Raw genomic sequence first — 19436 nt, forward strand, 5'->3', positions numbered from 1 at the left:
AGTATCTGTCATACAGATTCTCAGAAGTAGAATTTTTTAATCGAAAAGTAATAGTGTTTTTTAACATACGTTTTGATGAATGGGTCAGAATAGTAACATTTTGAGATATATTTTGCCAAATAGTCGTCTAGAGAAGTTGTTCTAACATACAGTGTCCATTTCATTGCCTACTTGTGCCAGAAGTGAGTGTTAACGTTGGGTTTAATCTATATTAAACTGATAATCAGGAAATGGTATTTTATTTTTCAATCCTTTGATTACTAGTCATGTTGAGAATTTTTCATGTTTATCAGGCATGTTTTCCTCAGTAGACAGAATTCTCTGTTTATGTCCTTTGGTACCTGTGTGTTTCCTATGGCTACTGTAAGAAATTACTACAATCTAAGGGGCACAAAACAACAGATAATTCTCTCATGGTTTTGGAAGCCAGAAGTCCAAAACCAGTATCACATGAATTCAAGGTGTCAGCAGTTCCACTCCCTCCAGAGGCTCTAGGGAAGAATCCATTCCTTGCCTTTTCATACTTGTGTCATTCCTTGATTTGTGGCCATCTCACTCCAATCTCTGTCTCAGTGGTCACATTGCCTCCTCTTCTTCCTTTTGTCTCCCTCTGCCTCTCTCGTAAAGATACTTGCAACAACATGGATGGATCTAGAGAACATTATGTTAAGTGAAATAAGTCAGACAGAGAAAGATAAGTACCATATGATCTCACTTATTTGCGGATTCTAAAGAAAAGAATAAGTGAATGAACTAATCAGAAACAGTTTGGGAGACAATGAGGAAAAACTGAGGGTTGCTAGATGGGCGGGAGGGGTGGGGGGTGGGGGGGAGGGTGAGGGGATTGGAGGGCAATCGGTGACCATAGGATGGCCACGGGCTTGAAAATTAATCTGGGGAACGTAATTTGGTGGTTACCAGAAGGTAAAGGGGTTGGGGGGTGGGGGATGAGGGTGAGGGGGATCAAATGTATGGTGATGGAAGGGGAGCTGACTCTGGGTGGTAAACACACAATGTGATTTATGGATGATGTGATACAGAATTGCACATCTGAAATCTATGTAATTTTACTAACAATTGTCACCTCAATAAATTAAAAATAAATTAAAAAAAAAAAAAAGATACTTGTGATGTCATTTAGAGCCCCCTCAGATAATCCAGGATAATCTCTCCTCCTTTCAAGATGCTTATTTTAATCACATCTGTGAAAATGTTACCATATAGGATAACATTCACAGGTTCTGTGTATCAGGACCTGTTATCTTCAGGTGGCATTATGCAGTACCCAAAGGGAAATACGGATAGTTGTTCTTATTAATTTGATGAAGTCTCCGTTTATTTTCTGAAAACTTATTTACATGGTTCAAAAATCAGAACAAAATAGCAAAGTATGTTTTTCCACCAGTCTCACTCTTTTATCTTGACATTTTGCTTTCTCCATATTTATAACCACTCCCATTCCTCTCTCCTGAGTTTTAGTTTGTGTGTTTTTTTCCTACTGTCTCTTTTGCAAATAAAAACAAATAAAAAAATAGGTCTTAACTACCCTTTATAGAAAAGACAGCATAGTATATACCTTTGGCATTTTCCTTATTCACCTAATATATCCTGTGGTCTCTCCATGTGTGTGGACTCTTTGTATATTAAAGATGTTAATCTCTTTTCTGACATTTGATACAAATATTTTCCAAGTTTGTCTATTGTTTAATTTGGTTTGATTTTTTTGGACATACATAGTGAAGCTTTTCACTTTTTCATGTATTCAGGTCTCATTTTGACTTCAATTGCTTTTATGCTGAGAGATATTTTTTCCTCTTAAGAAAAAAATAAGATTATTTTCTTTATGTGGATATATATTTCTTCTGAGATTCATTTGTAGAACAAATCTTTGTTTGGTTGCAATTTTGAATGGGACCTTTACTGCCGTTATGTAAGATCAGTAAATATCTATCTGCAATGTGTTCTATTCTTTATTCTTTTGCTTTTTACTTTTAAGTCTTTGATCAATCAAGATTTTACTTTAGCTTTACTTCTTTTTTCCAAATAGTCAGTTTTCCTAAAATCATTAAATAAAACATCCTTTTCTACTGATGTTTGATACCTCATCTTATTTAAATGTCTAATTCTATGGATCTGATTGTTTTTGTATCAATAATTTTAAGTTTTAATAATGGACAACTCTTCTCTCATATGCTTATTTAAAAATACTTTTTTTTAGAGAGGCAGTTCTTACCTATTTATTTGTTAAGATTTGTATTACTGAACCCTTTGTGGGCCAAGGGCATTTTAAGAATGCCGTGAAAATTGCACGAAATCGAGTACCCTCATCCAAGGAGACAGCTCTGGTGTTCCCGGGCGAGCATGTGCACATGTACTATTATTCATGCAGTCTAGAGGTTCACAAACTTCCTGAAACCTTTGGTTCTGCTTTTGGTACTTTGATGTCAAATTACTAACTCCTATTGCTAGGCAACCTTTAGAATCATTTTGTTAGAAAAAATCAGACTGGAATTTTACTGGGTTTTCATTAATCTTATAAATTGTTGGGGGGGAGCTTAACATCTTGCTGGTGGCCAGTTTTTCCAACTAGAAATACATTATTTTTTCACTTTTACAAGTCCTGATTTATATCTTTTTAAATGAGACTTATTTTCTTTATGTAGATATTATATTTCTTCTTAGATTTATTTGTAGACATATATTTTTGGTGGCTATTTTTAAATGGGATCTTTTCTGCTATTATATATTCTTACTGTTTATAGCTGGTATACAGACTATTTATTGATTTTATTGTTCATTCATAGACTTTAATTCTGTTGTCGTATTTATTTTTCTTAGTCTTTTAAAAATATCTCAGCTGTATTTCAGCTTGTCTCCCAGGTTTCGGTTTATTTTCGGTTTCTTCTTTGATAATACATAGTTCTGAATTTTGACAACTCAAAAGAGACATTCTGAGTATACTTTTGGTTTCCTGTAGTAAATTTCTTACAAATGTATATATTTCCCCCCTTTATTTAACAAAAACATAGTAAATACTGTTTGCTAGGCACTATTGTAAGCACTTTACAAATATGAACCCCTTTAGTCCATTTAATGTTTATAATGTTAAGTGAGGTAGATACTACTGTTGTTATTTTATAGGTTAGAAAACTGAGTTACCAAGAGATAAAGTGGCTTGCCCAGGGACACGTGGCTAGTTGTGATGATTTGATCTCCCTAATGTTCCTCAGTGTTTTCTTGACCTATTGAGCAACAAGGGTGGACTTGGAGCTTTTGGGGGAGGAGAGATTAGCTACTCTGTTGGGTAGCTCTGACTTCGAGGCTACCATCTTGATCCCAGCTATTCTTTTTTGGATAGTCCAGAAACACCTATAGGTAGTTTGGATTTTTGCCCCCAGAAGTTTCTAAAATGGGTCAAAATAATACACTAGTATCAGCTCAATTTTGAAAGTTCATTCTTTCTGTTTCTGACATCAAGATTATTCTCAATCATGTTGTCTATTGGAATATTAGAAGTTCTTCAGGGTAATTAAATTATGACATTAAGATACCATAAAACACTCTAATTGTAAACTGCATAAAGACACACCTGGAACTTAAAGTCCAAATGTGATAAAGTTCAAAGGCCTAGAGTACTGAAGTCCCAAGTCAAATTTCTCTGAGTTAGAAGTGCAAAGAAATTAATGTTTTTCTTAATTTCTTGAATATTTTGACAATATTATCTAGACAGCTTATGATTTGTGGATAAAGTTTGGATTCTCTCAGCCCTGGCAGTTTGGACTGTCTCATAGGAATGGGTAGAGTTTCTTCATGGTCTCAGAAGTTATATATTGTTTGAATTTCAGGTCTCTTATGTACCTCACTTTTAAAGGAGTACATAAAGTTAATAATACATGCAAATTTATAACAGCATTAGCGCCTCAGTTACCAAATTTTGGAGGGGAAAATAAAACAAACAACAAAAACCCAAGCCATTCCACTGTTAGGAACCAGGCGCTTGTCCTTAGTTTTATCAAAAGTCGCGGCAGAAACTGAGTGGAAACTGAGTGAAGGAGAGTGGACTGATATTAATCTCACCAGGATGCCATTTTGTCCTGATCGTATTACCTATGGACTTAAAATCAACTGGGAGAAATCTCTGAGAAAATGATTTTGGCACAGTGCATTTGTAATTTCTAGGGGGAGTGGGGGACTAATTGACCAATGTGTAAGCTCTTAAAAATTTCCCCCCTTTGAGCACCACGATTTTGGTACCACAATTCCAGTATGAATTGAGTGTGGGTTCTATTTACTGATACTACATCCACCCTTGCTTATTAGCAGGCATTTCAGTGGCTCTTTCTACTGACTGTTATGGCACTCAGGCCTAAGAACTCTGTGTCCTAGGGATTTCACCCCAAGTCTGTTTGCATTGGAGAATCACCCTCAGCTAGCTGCTGAGTGAACCTGTCTTATCTTTTAGAGCCTATACCCCAGAGACCTAGTAAGGACTAATGTCTTTGCTTACATGTTCCTCATTTTTTTTTCTTTTAACAGCACATTGTTTTTTTTTTTTAACATAATGGATATATATACAGCCCTGTACCATACATTTAGAAAAACTTTTTTTTCAGATACCAATTAGAAAATGAACTACTGACCCACAAATTTAAAAGTTTCAACAAATATTCAAGAGTTAATAACATAAGTAATAATGTTTAAGCACAAAGCAATAAAATTATCATGTCATGTTTTTTAACATTTAGAGAAAATAATTTATGAGTTAATGAAGAAAACGTAATGGAAATGAGAAAATATTTAGAACTGAACAAACTGCAAGGTATGTAGTACTCTTTGGGAGGAAGAATTATCAAAGGTGGTCAGTTGTTCCTTAGTGAAGATATAACTTAAATATAACTATCCAAGAATTTGGAACATGAAAAGTGGAAGAACAAAGGATAATAATTGCCAATATTTTTTTTTTCTATTCAGCAGCAGTAATTTTATATGGTGGGTGATGTTTTGCTGACTGAATCACTGCTTACTGTGAATATGGTATTGTGTGGGTCCCCCCCAACTTTTGATGCAGAAATAAAATAGTACAAGAAACTCCTATATATCCTTCACTCAGAATCATCACTCATTTGCGTATTGCCTTATTTGCTGTGTCATCCTCTTTTTCTCTGTATACGTGTGCATATGTAAAAACATATATTTTTAGAACCATTTGAGAGTAAGTTGGAGACATTGTACTTTTTTTATCCCTAAATAGTTCAGTTTCTAAAAACATTCTTTTATATAACCTCAGTACATTGATCAAAACCAGGATATTTAACATTGATAAAATGTTATCATCTAATCCACAGTACATACTCAAGTGTAGACAGGAGTCCAGGTAATGTCCTTTATTCTTTTCCTCTCTTCCTCTGGTCCAGGATTCTAGTCGAGGGTCACACATTGAATTTAGTTATCATTTCTGTTTGACCTCAAACAGTGCCTCACTTTTGCCTTATTTCTTGACCTGGGCATACACACATAATACATATATTTGTTTTCATAGAGAATGGGTCATTTATTTTGTAGAATGTTCTTCAGTTTGGGTTTCTGTGTCTGATGTTTCTTCATGGTGTTTTTCCTTCATGGTGCATTTTATCAGGAGGCACATTATGTTGGTTTATTCTGATACTGATCAGGTTAATGTGGATCTCTTGGTTAAGGTAGTGTCCATCAGATTTCTTGCTTATAGAATCACTATTTTTCCCTTTGTATTTATTAGGTAATTTGTGGGAAAATGTTTTGAGATTATGTTCCTCATCAAACTCTGTTACCCGTTAGTTTTGGCATCTACTGATGATTTTCTAACCTCATCATCCCTTCTATATTTACTAGTTGGCATTGTATTGTAAAGAAGAGCTTTCCCTTCTTCCCCATTCATTTATTCATTTATTTGTTTGTAGCAGAATGGACTCATGGATTCTTATTTTATTTCATGAGTTAAAATCCTTTTTTTTTTTTTTTTTTTTAACCATTATTTTGTTGCTCAGATTATTCCAGATTTGGCCAGTAGAGGCACTTTCAAAGTGGCTCCTTGACCTCTTTTTTTTCTTTTCTTTTTTTTTAATTTTGAAATAAATAATAGGTCATAGGAAGTTGTAAAAAAAAGTATAAAGAATCTCATTTTCTCTTCACCTAGCTTCACCCAATGGTGACATCTTACTTAGCTGTATATATCCAAGAAGGAGATTACTGTGAACTAGATTAACTACCTTATTCAGTTTTCACCATTTTTAAAAAGCCTGAAATCATTTTTGTGTCCATGTGTGTATTACGTGTATGTATAAGTTTATTTAATTTTATCCCATACATAGATTTGTGTAACCGCCACCTCAATCAGGATACAGAACTATTTCATCACTACAAAAGAAGTTTCTCCTGTAGTTCTTTTCATGCACACCCTTCACACTACCCTTCTTCCCTACCCTGTCCTTATGCCCTGGAAGCCACTTGTTTGTTCCCCATCATTTTATCATTTAGAAAATGTTATATAAATGGAATCATACAGTGTGTTGTATTTTGAGATTGGCTTTTTTACTAGGCAAAATGCTTTTGAATTTCATTCAAGTTCTTGCATGTATCAATAGTTCATTCATTTTTATTGCTGAGTTGTATGCCATTGTTTTGATGTACCAGAATTCATTCAACCATTTACCCTTTGAAGGACATTGGTTGTTTCAGTATTTTGCTATTACTGATGAAGCTGCTATGAACATCTGTGTATAGGTTTTGCATGATCATAAGTTTTCCCCTTTGTCCTTTTGATATGGCCCTTTTAATGTGTCAAATAAGTGTTCTTTGAGCACTTTTTTACTTTTTGTGCAAGAGGGTGTTCCAGGATTATCTTTTACTTTCTCATAACTCTGGAGTCAGCTTTTGTACTAAGGGACCCTGGTTCCTTTAATGGAAAATGGTATTTAGAAACCAAGATATGCATGCTGCCTGTGCTTGTTGCTACTGGTGTGTCATTGCTTCCAAGCCTTTTCAATACACAGAGCCTAGAAAAAAAGAGAGAGAGATAAAGTGTGTGTGTGTGTGTGTGTACCTAAAAATACACATATGTTTATGTCTATGTCTATTTTTTAAAATCTCTGAATTTATACTGGTACCTCTAATTTCACTCCTGTACCACAGAGTTCATTCTAGTTCTACCCCTTTCCATATTTGTAATTCTCTTAGCCATCATTTAGAGACCTTGTTCTCATTATTTGCTCATATATTTCTCATATTCTTTCCCTTTCTGTAGATCAAGGTTTCTTAACCTTGTCACTGTTGACATGTTGGGGCCAGATCATTTTTGTTATGGGGACATGCTGTTCTGTGCATTGTAGGATATTTAGCAGTGTTTACCCAATAACACTGAGGTGGTAGTAGCAACTGCTAGTTGTGACAACCAGAAATGCCTCCAGACATTGCCAAATGTCCCCTGTGGGTCAAACTGCCCCTGGTTGAGGCCATTGCTGTAGATCCAATTTTCCAAATGTTATGTCCCCTGAGCCTGAAGAACTTCCTCTCTTGATGTAGATCTGCTAGTGATGAATTTTGCTTCTGTTTGTCTGAAAATGTCTTTATTTTGTCTTTTTAAATATATTTCCACTGGATATAGAAATCTGGCTTGACATGTGTTTTTTTTTATCACTTCAAGTATTTTTTTCTGCCCCATTCTCCTCCCCTTCTCCTTCCAATTTCACATACTGTTAGATGACTTGATACTGTCCAATAGGTCACTGAGGTTTTCTCTTTTTAAATCTTGTTCAGATTGGATAACTTCTTTTTATCTATCTTCAGGTTCTTAACTTAGCCTATCTATCTTCAGGCTCTGTTCTGTTGTTAAGCCCACCCAGTGAATTTTTCATTTCAGATATTGTACTTTTTAGTTCTAGTTTTTCTATTTGGCTCATTTATACTTTTATTTTCTGCTGAGATTACCTATCTAGTATTATATTATGATCATATTTTCCTTTAGATTCTTAGACATATTTAAAATAGCTGTTTTACAGTCCACTGATAATTCTAAATTTGGGTCATCTTGGGTTGGTTACTCTTGATCTTTTTCCTCTTTACTAGTGGTCATATTTTCCTGTTTCTTTACAGATCTAGTAATTTTAATTGTATACTGGACATTTTTGGGAAGATACAGTATAGAGATTCTGAATTCTGTTATCTTCCTTTGAAAGAATGTTGGTTTCCGTTGTTATTAGTAGTTGACTTAGCTGACCTCCAAACTGTGTGTCTTGTGTTGGGCAGCAGCTGAAATTGCTCAGTTGTTTTCCGCCTTCTGTCTGTTTAGGAACAGCAGGGAGAATGTCGTAGTTAGATTGAGCAATGAATCGGTAGAACTGAAAGACAAAGTTGGAGAGGTGACCTTCATTTAAGAGCCATTTTGGTAGAGTACTTGAAGTAAAAGCCTGATTAGAGTGGATTTAAGAGAGGAAGGCAGGAGAAAAATTTAATAAGCACAGGGGTTGGCAGATAAAAAGTATTTTAGGCTTTGTGGGCTGCATATGGTCTCAGTTGCTGCTGCTTTTTTCCCCTCCCTCCTCTTCCTTCTCTCTCCCTCCCCCGCCCCCTCGTCCTTTCTCATCCTTTATTCTTCACAACCTATTAAAAGTGTAAAACCCATTCTTAGCTCACGGCCTGTGCCATACAAAAATAGGCAAAGCCAAATCTGGCCCATGGGCCATAGTTTTCTGATCCCTGGTTTAAACAGACAACTCTTTCCATGAGTTTTGCTGTATAGAAAGAACAATAAGGGGGATGTAGGGGCTAAAATATTTTTTCCCTTTCTTTTTATTAAGGTGGAGGAAAGAACAGTATTTTTGCAAGTAACCTTGATTTAGCCAGTAGAAGGAGGGGATTTATAATGCGGGAAAGACAGAATTGCTGGAGCAGTGTCTTTGAGTAGGTGAGAGGGAATAGAATAGAGGGCGGAAGTGAAGGATTTAGCCAGGAGCATGGACAGTTAATTCTGGGCAATTAAAAATGTTTTTGAGGGTTTTATTTTCTCTTTATTGCCTAGGATAGATGTAGATCCAGTAACTTTGATGGACAGTTTCAATTCCCAAATACTGTTTTTCAAGAAACAGTTTGAATCCATTGTAAACATAGATTGAAATATTTTCAATAAAGTAACAAAATGTGTTTTTCTCCTAAAGTAAAGAATGTTTGAATGTTGAATAGTTTATTGTATCTGTCATGAAATTAAGGTCTCTTTCTTTTTTTCATCTTCAAAGTGCTGTGTATGGATGCAAAGATCAATTTTGATTCTAATTCAGCTTATCGCCAGAAGAAAATCTTTGACCTACAAGACTGGACCCAAGAAGATGAAAGAGACAAAGATGCAGCTAAGGCAGATATCAACTATATTGGCCTAGACGGGAATATAGGCTGTCTAGGTACCATGTGTTTTTATGTTAGAGCTGCATTGGCTAAGCTTAATTTGTTTTCATTGTGTCTTTTGCTTATACAAATCATTTTCCCCTCTTGATAGTAAATGGTGCTGGTTTGGCTATGGCAACAATGGATATAATAAAACTTCATGGAGGGACTCCAGCCAACTTTCTTGATGTTGGTGGTGGTGCCACAGTCCATCAAGTAACAGAAGCATTTAAGCTGATCACTTCAGATAAAAAGGTAAGGGTAGGTCTCCTGTTGCAGAATTTGGATGACGAGAAGTAACTTGATTAATTAGTAGATGTGATTGTTACACTAGTTGAGTGTTAAAATTTAGAAGCCCTCATTAGTTTGGAAACATTTGCTGAAATCAATGCAATAAAAGTTAACTACAGAAAAAAGTTTTCCATTGTGATTTAGAAAACAAAATGATGAAATATTAGATGGTGTTAGATAATATTATAAATGGTAGTGATTTGGCATGGAAGCACATTCTTATGGAAAAATTCATGAAGATATTAGTTGACCACAAAAGCCCAGAAATCTGTGTAGTCTGTAAAGCTAAAAAGAAGAAAATCATCTTTAGTTTTATCCAGAGATAACTTTTATTCCTATTGATTTGATCTGTTTTCTTCAAGACTTATTCATGTTTATATATTTCACACGTGCGTGCACACACACACTCACACACACACACACTGTATATATATATATCTTTCTAGATATAATTCATATACCATATAGTTTGCCCATTTATATATGTATCTTTTAATGTACATATTTTGAGTCTTTTTTCTTTTTGCTAACGTACTTTGAGTACTTTTTATATTCACTAAGATATTCTTCTAAAACACTGATTTTAATGTTTATATAATCTGTCATCTGTAGATATGCCATAATATAGAAGTATGACTTTATAAGTGATTATCAAAATATAAGGGATATGAAGCATCATTATCCCAAAGACATACTACATATTATCAATCACAAACACTTTTTAAGGAGCATATCTACTCTGGGGCCAATTTTGTAAGGCTTATGGAATAAGGTGGTGGCCTCCCTGAAACTAGTCTTATGAATTTAGATTGAGAATTCCTCATCAGTGGGATCATGTCTTCCTCATTGTTGCCTCTCCCGGGACTGGCGTAATGCTCAGTACGTGCACAGCTCATTAATAATTATTCATCACTGATGATGCTGGCAGTATACATTTGTATTTGTTGTTAGACTTTAGAGTTGTTTTAAAAATATTTTACTGTTCTTTCTCTTTGAGCCTATAGACTTATTTACCATATTGAATTTTATAAAGAGCATTAAACTAAAATGAGACACAAATGTGCTTTATTTCCCTTGTTATTATTTTTGAAAAAGTAAACATTTTATTGGAAGCTATATTTCTATAGCTTCTTTTGGCATAACCTCTAAAAGCAGAGCATTATGTCATTATCTAACTGTTGAGTACCTACTAAGGTGAACTAGAATTCTGGTTGTATTTTTAAGCATGGCTTTCAGGGCCTAGGTCCAAGAACGCAGAAAAGCATATGAGGAATCCCAGTGTTAGGGACTGACTTGAAGGGTCTTCGAGTTGGAAACCGGCCAGAAGCCCAGGGCGCCAGTGTGGAAAGCACTGATGCAGCTGTACACATGTAATGTCACTTTGTACTGGACACTGCACTCGGATTTGGAAATACTTGGTCCCTTCCCTCACGGCGTTTCTAGTCTGAATGTAGTGCTGTGGATGAACAGAAGACAGCCTGGACCTGGGAGAATCAGGGTGGCCTTCACTGAACAGATGTTACCTTGAGCTGTCTTGAGAACTGAATGAGTCAGGCAAGGGGAAGAAAATACTCAAAGGCATGGAGTCCAGAGAGGGCCCCTAAGTTGAAGAAATGGTGAGATGCTTATATGTGAGAACGTAGTGTTCTTGGGATGGAGGACAGGAGCTCATGTCGGCAGACGGAGCCCATATTGTGAAGATCCCTGTATTTATAGTAAGAAGTTTGGAATTTAACCCCCCGACTCCAGCACATACACAAAAACATATATCTATACCTTTTTATGTTTTTGAACGAAGGTACCCCTGCTAGTAGAGGTGAAATGGAGAGTAGGGAGGCACTGGGACGAGAGATAAATTTGGTTGTTATACCTGATTGTTCAAAAAGATGAAGAGGTGCCTGACAGTGTCAGTAAGAATAAAGCAAAGAAACCTTATTAGAGGCGTGTCTGCGATAGAATCATTAAATTCATTTTTCTTCTTTTTTGGGTGGGGGTGGCATGGAGGGGGGTTAGTTAGGTTAACCAGCCGGTGGTTGGTTAGGCCTTTTGGGAGGGGAGTATCATTGAGTAGTGGTGCCTTTGTGCCATCAGAGGCAAAGGAGAGTAATACGGATTTCTGAAGAAATGTGTTAAATTTGCATTGTGGTGACTGTCTTGTTGACAGTTATAAAGACATTATACTTCTGTAATGGTTGGATGTATATTTGAGAGTCCTCAGTGCATTGAGAGAAGTTGACATGTTAGGAGTTGGTGAGATGACCCACGAGTGAGATGAGGAAACCGAGAATGGAACCTGGCTCTTCACCTCCCTCTCCCCTCACAGTGCTGAAGGAGTGAATAAAGAAGGAGAGATAAAATAATAAAAGAGAGAGAACAAACTGACGGGCGTAGTTCCAGATCAGGAGAGAGCGGTGACACAAGGCAAGGCCAGGGTGAAGAGTTTTGAGAATTAAGGGGAGGGGCAGCAGTGTCAGGTGCTGCAGGAGCAATCAGGTAGAAGTACTGAAGGAGACGATTGGGGACTTGAGGGGCCAGGCGGAGGCCGGGTTGTAACGGACTGAGTGGTGGCTGGGAATGAGGGAGTGGAGACATCGGGAGCGAGTACGCTTCAGGGGTGTTTTGTGAGAGGCACAGAAGGACGTAGTGCTAGCGGTTCAATGGAGGTAAGGTTGAGGAGAGCCGTGCAGTGTGTTTGCTCGCTTGTTTGTTCAGAAGACCAAGAAGATGAGCTCGTTCTAGCTAGCTGGAGGTGTTACTGGAGAGAGGAAGATCATGAGCTAAAAATTGAAGTGGGATAGGAGGCTCCTGAAGAGAGGAAAGGTGCAAGGCAGACTATGAAGGAAAGGATTGCTGATGAATGATTATAACCTGCTCTTCAGGTTATGCTAGTATTCAAAGGTGGTTTTTCCCGTTTGTTTTTACTGTTTTGCTTTTTTCTTGAAGTTGGAGTGGATACACTAACAGGCTGGAAGCATCCAAGAATGCATTATGTGAATTGGGACGGCAGAGTAGCTAGACTGAGCTAGCTAGAGAATTGAGGGTGCACAGGACGGTATCACTGAATTGCTCAGTCAGAAGTTCCAGCTCTGTGGTGAGGAAAGTCAGGTTGGTAGAGAGCTGGCAGACTGGGAAATTGGAAAGGGGTTAGGGACTAGAGGTTTTTAAGAGGAAAAGATTGGGTTTGATAGAGTTAGAGATGAAAGGTGTTAACGATGAAAGGAGAGGAGGTAGAGCAGAGAGTGGGATGTACACATTTGGTATTTTAGAGATACTCGTTCTGGTCAAGTTAAGGATTTTTCCTTGGTAGTAGTTAGTTGAAATGGACTAGAGGTAACAGATATGGTAGAGATCCTGTAACTTTAAGGCTAGGATGTTACATGATGCCTTGTGCGTATTGCAGCTCTCCAGAATGAGGTGGGAGAGAGGGAGACAGAGAGTGCCAGAGTCCACTATGAATTCTAGTCCATTATAATTTCTAGAAATAATAGTGGTAAAGATAAGGAATGCATAGTATAGTTCAGTGTGTCTCAATCTTTTTTCATGTCATGGCATTCACAGAAAATGGTATTTCAGTGGGACGTAGGAGGTAGATGGAGAAGGTTGCTGGTAGTCAGAGGCCACTGGCCCAGAGGTGCCAGCTATTCCCATAACTTTCCTAACTGCCCTGAAGGTTGAGGGGAACAATGTCTTGGTGTCTATAACCCATTTGTATTTCACTGTTTGAGAAGCTCTGGGGTAGCAGAATGAACTAAGCCTCTTTATCAAAAAAATATATATATATATATTTTTTTTTTTGGTAAAGGATAGAAGAAGAGATAGAATTCAGATAATCAGTGTGATGATAAAGGAATGCTGACCCAAACAGACCCTGAGGTTGGATGTGATGTGTAGCTAGGAGTGGGCATACAGAAGCTGCGTGAGTCTGAGGGCCTAGTTTGTGTGAAAGTTGATTGAGTTGGTGGGGATAATGAAGAAGAGATGATAGTTCATGAGCCCTGAGTTGGATGGAGATCTTGCATGTGACATTGTCTCACAACGTGACCTGGGATAGTCATGTTGGTGAATGGCTATGTTTAATAAAGGAAAAAGTAAGTGGAAACTGGAGGTCTTTTTCATATGGGACAGGAGAGAAGAGAGTATGAGCCAGGCACTGGGATTCCCCAAGGAGGGAACATGAGTCCGGTGTGTGGTCGACTGCACAGACGTCAGTGACGAGCCACAGAGCGGGTATGGCTGTTTGGTCTGAAAGTGTTTCTGTGGAATTAATTTTTATCACGAGGTACACATCCTAGTATTTTCTTGGGAAGGAAGGACACATGCTCACTGATTCCTTTAAAATTTTAATCTACTAAAAACATTTTATTCACAGGTACTGGCTATTCTGGTCAACATTTTTGGAGGAATCATGCGGTGTGATGTTATTGCACAGGGTATAGTCATGGCAGTCAAGGATTTGGAAATTAAAATACCTATTGTGGTACGGTTACAAGGTGAGTGTAACATCCAGCTTGCAGTTGTTCCATGAACTCTAATTGCTTAAAAGTTTATAATTCCAAGGAGCTCAGTTCTTTTAAAATGTAATTTTCATGTAGCTCTATGTTTTAAATGAAAGTATTATATGATAGGAAATTTTGACAACCTAGGTTTAAAAAAATTGCTAACATTGGAACAAAATTGTCCATAATTTTGCTTGGTATGATCTGATACATTGCTTATTTGTTGTGCTTTGTCTTGAATTCTGACCTGCCTGAATTACCATTGATAGGGTAAGGCACAGTATTTCCCCAGGTAACTCGTAAGTTTTTACAGTATTTTCTTTGGTTTAGAACATGTATTATATTAAATTATAGAAGTACTCTTATGTGGAAATTTCACATTTGTGTATGGTGACAAACATTTTTAATGATTTTGTGTAGAAATGTAAAACATCTTTGTATTTGCATAACTCATTTCCAGGTACACGAGTTGATGATGCTAAGGCTCTGATAACGGACAGTGGACTTAAAATTCTTGCTTGTGATGACTTGGATGAAGCTGCTAAAATGGTAAACAGGCTATGTTACTCTGAGGACCAATTCGCAAAGTGTATGAAGGATTTATAAACACTTAGATTCTAAAATGAACCAGCTGTTACTGCTAATAGTGAATGTTTCTGCTAAATACTAGGAGTATTGAACACCATGTACCTTATCACCCATCGTAAACAATTGTCAGCTCATGCCCAAACTTGTCTCGTCTGTATTCTTACCTACTTCCTTCCTTGTCCATGATTATTTTGAAGCAAATCCCAGACATTATCTCATTTCATACCTGTCATCCTGTATCTATAAAAGATAAGGGTATTGACAATGATGTAAAGGAATTATTGTTACTTGTTTCAGGTGCAATAGTGGTATTATAATTATTTTAATTATAAGTATATGCTATAAAAAATAATCTAGTCAGTGTTGAAATTTCCCTGATTCTCTCAAGTATATTTTGTCTAGGTTCTTTGTTAGAATTAGGATCAAAATAAATCTATCCATTGCAAAATGTTACTTTTATTTTTTTTTAAACCTTTTCTGGAGTTTATTTGTTGAAAAAGCTGTGCTTTTTCAGTGTTGCCATAGTCTAGATGTTAATGATTGTATCCCTGGGATGTCCTCAGGCACAGTATTTCCTGTAAACTGGTAGTTCAGTTGATAGGCTTGATCATATATGTGATATTTGGGAACAGGGAGCAAGAATATTTTATAGTTGGTGTTGTGTAATTTCATAAGAAAGTATATAATGTCAGATTATTTCTCTTTTTGTGATACTGTTAGTCATTGACAGTTACAGCTTAGATCCAATATTTTGTTTATACAAAGTGGTGATACTCTAATTCTGTCATTCTTTATTATATGGAATACTTATAAAAAGTGCAACCTCCCTTATGTCAACTGTTTATTATCGTGAAGTAAATTTTGCATAGGGAAAACAAGATAATTACTTGATTCTTTGCTTTTATTGATGAGTTTTCAAAATAATGAGTTTATTCCATTTTGTCCTACAAAAGTGACCCTGGCTTGTTTCTTATTTTTTATTTTTAGAGGGGGGTGTGTGTGTGTTTGTGTGCACACGTGCACGCACGTGCATGTCATGTTGAACTCAGTGGATTTAAACATATTTGATGTGGTTCAGTCCATTTCAGTAATTTTTATTGATGCTCAAATTAATCCCATTTTTGGTCAGTGGGAACCTCTTGTTGACTCCTGAGTCCTTCTCACAGGCCTTGTGATAGGCTTTCTGGTATGATGAGCCGTTCTAGGCTCATCTCTACATTTCTGGCTCTGGACTGGAATCAGCCAAATGATATTTAGAGACCACAATTTGAGCTCTAAGGGCTTAGGGCTACTGGGTTGTTCATTGTTTCTAAGCTTTTTAAGTGGCAAATCTAGGAAAGTATGTATTTTTTTAAGAGATAAATACATGAGTACGTACTGATATTTCCAGTGCGAACGCAGTAGTACAAGTCTTTTCTTATCTCATATCTCTTTCTCCTTTCTCACATGCTATATTAACATATATATAAATACTCATTTACTTTGTCCCTCAGGGCAGACATGACAGTTACACAGTAATAATACCAACAATATGATTACTGAAAGCAGTTTAAGATTTGTATGTGCAGTTCTTTCTGTCATGTGACGTATTCTCATAACTTATTAGATTTTAAAATTCACATAAAATTGTTCTCTGTATGTTTTATCCCAGCTTGATCTGTCATTTAATTTTTAAAGGAATTGCTTTTTATTTAAAAATGTTTTGTTTTGTATTATATAAATACATGGTTCCAAAGTCATAACTATAAAACAAAGTATATTCAGAGAATCTAACTTTTATACCTATTCCTGTTTCTTCCTTCCCCATAGGAAACCAGCTTATTTTTTTTTTTTAAGAAGTTTTTGGTTCATCCTTCCACTTTTTTTTTTAAAAAGCAAATATATATGTATGTATGCATGTATAAATAACATGTATGTATGTGTGTATACACACACATATCTGTCCACTTTCCCACATTATATGTTTGTCACATATATTTTACCTCATTTCTTTTAATTATCATTGTATCTTGGCATACACTCCGTAGTAGGTATAGAGATATTTCTAAATGAGAACTTTGGATTATTTCTCACCTACGTTTATAGATATTTTCATTGACTACTCTTTGGGGCTATATGGTTTAATCAATAATAATAAGCTTTTGAGATTTGTTGAGTTAATGTGGTATCATTTCATAAGAATAATTTTACGTCCTTCTTTGGGACATACTCTGGGAAAGTACCTATTAGTAAATAAAATTCTGAGATAGAGGATCTTATACTCAATCCTGAGTTTAAATTAAGATTTTGAACAAGGGAATGGTAGGGAGAAAGTGTTCCAGAAAGCCTGTTTTGACTTTGAGATATGGAATAAATTGTTGAAGGGAAAAGGGAGCTATAGTAGTGGTCTGGCTAGGGCAATAATTAGTGTGAGGTGAGGTGAAAGTTATGATTTTTCTCTGAAGTTATGATTGTTTGCAATAAGAACCTGAATTAGGAAAAGCTTGGTGGACATGGAAAGAAAGGAGAAGAATCAATAGGAACTTGATCAAATAGACCATGAAAGATAAAAGTGAACAGTTGATTTAAGTTGTGACTGCAGTGTTTTTTGTATTGACTAGGAAATTATGGAAATCACGACAATATTGATGATATTAACAGCTGCTACCATTTATTAAGTATTTATTGTGCTTGCAATGCTAGGCTTTTCAACTATTACCTCATTTAATATGAGGTTGATGATATAATCTTATTTTTATAGATGAAGAAACAGAGATTAGGTAAATTAACTTATTCAGGACCACAAGTATCAGAGTGGGATTTGAACCCAAAGTTCCTAACTTTAAAACCTTCTCTTAACAACTCTACTAGGGAGAAGAGAAGCTGAATTTGTTATTTGGTTTTAGACATGTTTAATTTGTATGATGTTTTGTATGGTACCAACTGGATATTCTCAGACAGATTATAGAGAGAACATTGGAATTCAAGTTGATTGTTAACTTACTGATAGAAAGTAGCATACTAACTGCTAGACCCAAACTCCTATCCCAGTATTGTAAGTTAAGATAGTATACTTTAATAAACAAACTAACAAACTTAGATGTGGTTTGCATTATGTAGCATCCCGCTAAGATACTCACTGTTTCTGTCTTTACGATAGATAAAATTTAGGCAATAAAAGAGAGGCTTATACATAAGTGATATATATATATATATATATATATATATATATATATATACACACACACACATATATATATACACACACACATATATGTATATATATATTCAGTACCTTCAGATTTTATATATATTATTGAAGGTATTGGAGTGTGGGTTATGAAGTGTGTCAGATTTGAGTGGCAAATGCTTATAAGAGTGTGAAGTGATGTATAATGATGTCAGAATAGCCCTGATGATTTAAATGAAAAAGATTGAATGTGCATTAATTTCACATTGACCAATAGTTCTGATTTATGTTTTTGTGAAAATAGAGACAAAGATGGTTTGTTTTTTCCTTTCAGGTTGTAAAGCTCTCTGAAATAGTGAGCTTAGCCAAGCAAGCCCAGGTGGATGTGAAATTTCAGCTGCCAATCTGATCTGAGAACCCAGTGGATGGCTGAAGGTGTTAAATGCGCTATAATCGTTAAAAAATACTGTGTTCTATATTATTATTGTTCATTTTCTCTTTAGTGTGTGAAGATTGTAATCACCATCTAGGCATCAAAACTTTTCAAAGCATTTGGTCTGCATTTAATTCTACTGTTGAGAGTGGGTTGTTTGTATAAAGAACATGTAATGCAGTTATCCAGTGTTTTTTGGTTGCAGCCTTCTTTTTCACTTCTACAGAATGTCACTTGTAATATGACAGCTTAGTATTGTTGGATACAACACTGTTCGTTGACATGTCTCATGAATAAGACAAATATGAAGATAAAGCTTTATTCTTTTTAGTGTTAGAAATATATCTAATAACTAGCCTTGTTAGCAGAGCAATGTATTAAAACAATGTTTTATATAAGAAGTGTTTATCTTCAACACCAACTACCTAACTAAATATATCAATCACTATTTATAAACAGAGCTTTCAAACACTCCCCAGAATATTCTTTTAAGTATTTCAGTGAAGTAATTTGTTAATTATCTGAAGATTGTTTCAATCATTACAAAACACCGATAATTGCAAGTCCTCATGATCCTGTGCTGTTGAGAAGAACCTATATAGGTTTGTATCAAATAAAAGTATATGTTTCCTAAGGACTTGGCAGACAAAATTAACAATGTCAACTTAAGTTAATAAAAATCTCCCAATGCGATTTGGATTAATGTTTTTTTCTTTTTCAGTAAACACAGTAGAAGGTGGTGTGTTCATCATTGCATTAAATACCTCTAGGAGCTGATGTATAGATCATGTACTGGGGCATGACAATATATATTATAAGGCTGCCTACAGATATTTCACTTGCATTCTACTGTTTAGGTGTGTGCCATCTTGTACCTTCTCCAAAGAAAACACTTCGTCCTTTGTGTCCGTGTGTGTGTGTGTGTGTGTGTATTGACCTTTTGTTCACTGCATAGAACAGTTGATATTTATTAACAGTGGAAATACCATGAAGGAAATATCAGCCAAGCAGTAGACTATGTAACCATACTGATGAATTTGAGAACTTC

General features: G+C 35.8%; 1 protein-coding gene across 1 annotated transcript in view; it reads left to right on the plus strand.

The window, feature by feature from the left end:
• SUCLA2 (succinate-CoA ligase ADP-forming subunit beta) overlaps positions 1–19087 on the plus strand; it is a 42503-nt gene extending 23416 nt beyond the window's left edge. Inside the window, exons 7-11 of the mRNA XM_033104672.1 lie at positions 9267–9428; positions 9524–9666; positions 14072–14192; positions 14659–14747; positions 18290–19087. Coding sequence (XP_032960563.1) covers positions 9267–9428; positions 9524–9666; positions 14072–14192; positions 14659–14747; positions 18290–18364 — 590 coding nt within the window. The 3' untranslated portion in view covers positions 18365–19087. The remainder of the gene's footprint in view (positions 1–9266; positions 9429–9523; positions 9667–14071; positions 14193–14658; positions 14748–18289) is intronic.
• Positions 19088–19436: the final 349 nt, after the last annotated feature.

Source organism: Rhinolophus ferrumequinum, chromosome 4 (assembly GCF_004115265.2).
Source record: "Rhinolophus ferrumequinum isolate MPI-CBG mRhiFer1 chromosome 4, mRhiFer1_v1.p, whole genome shotgun sequence".
NCBI classification, from domain to species: domain Eukaryota; kingdom Metazoa; phylum Chordata; class Mammalia; order Chiroptera; family Rhinolophidae; genus Rhinolophus; species Rhinolophus ferrumequinum.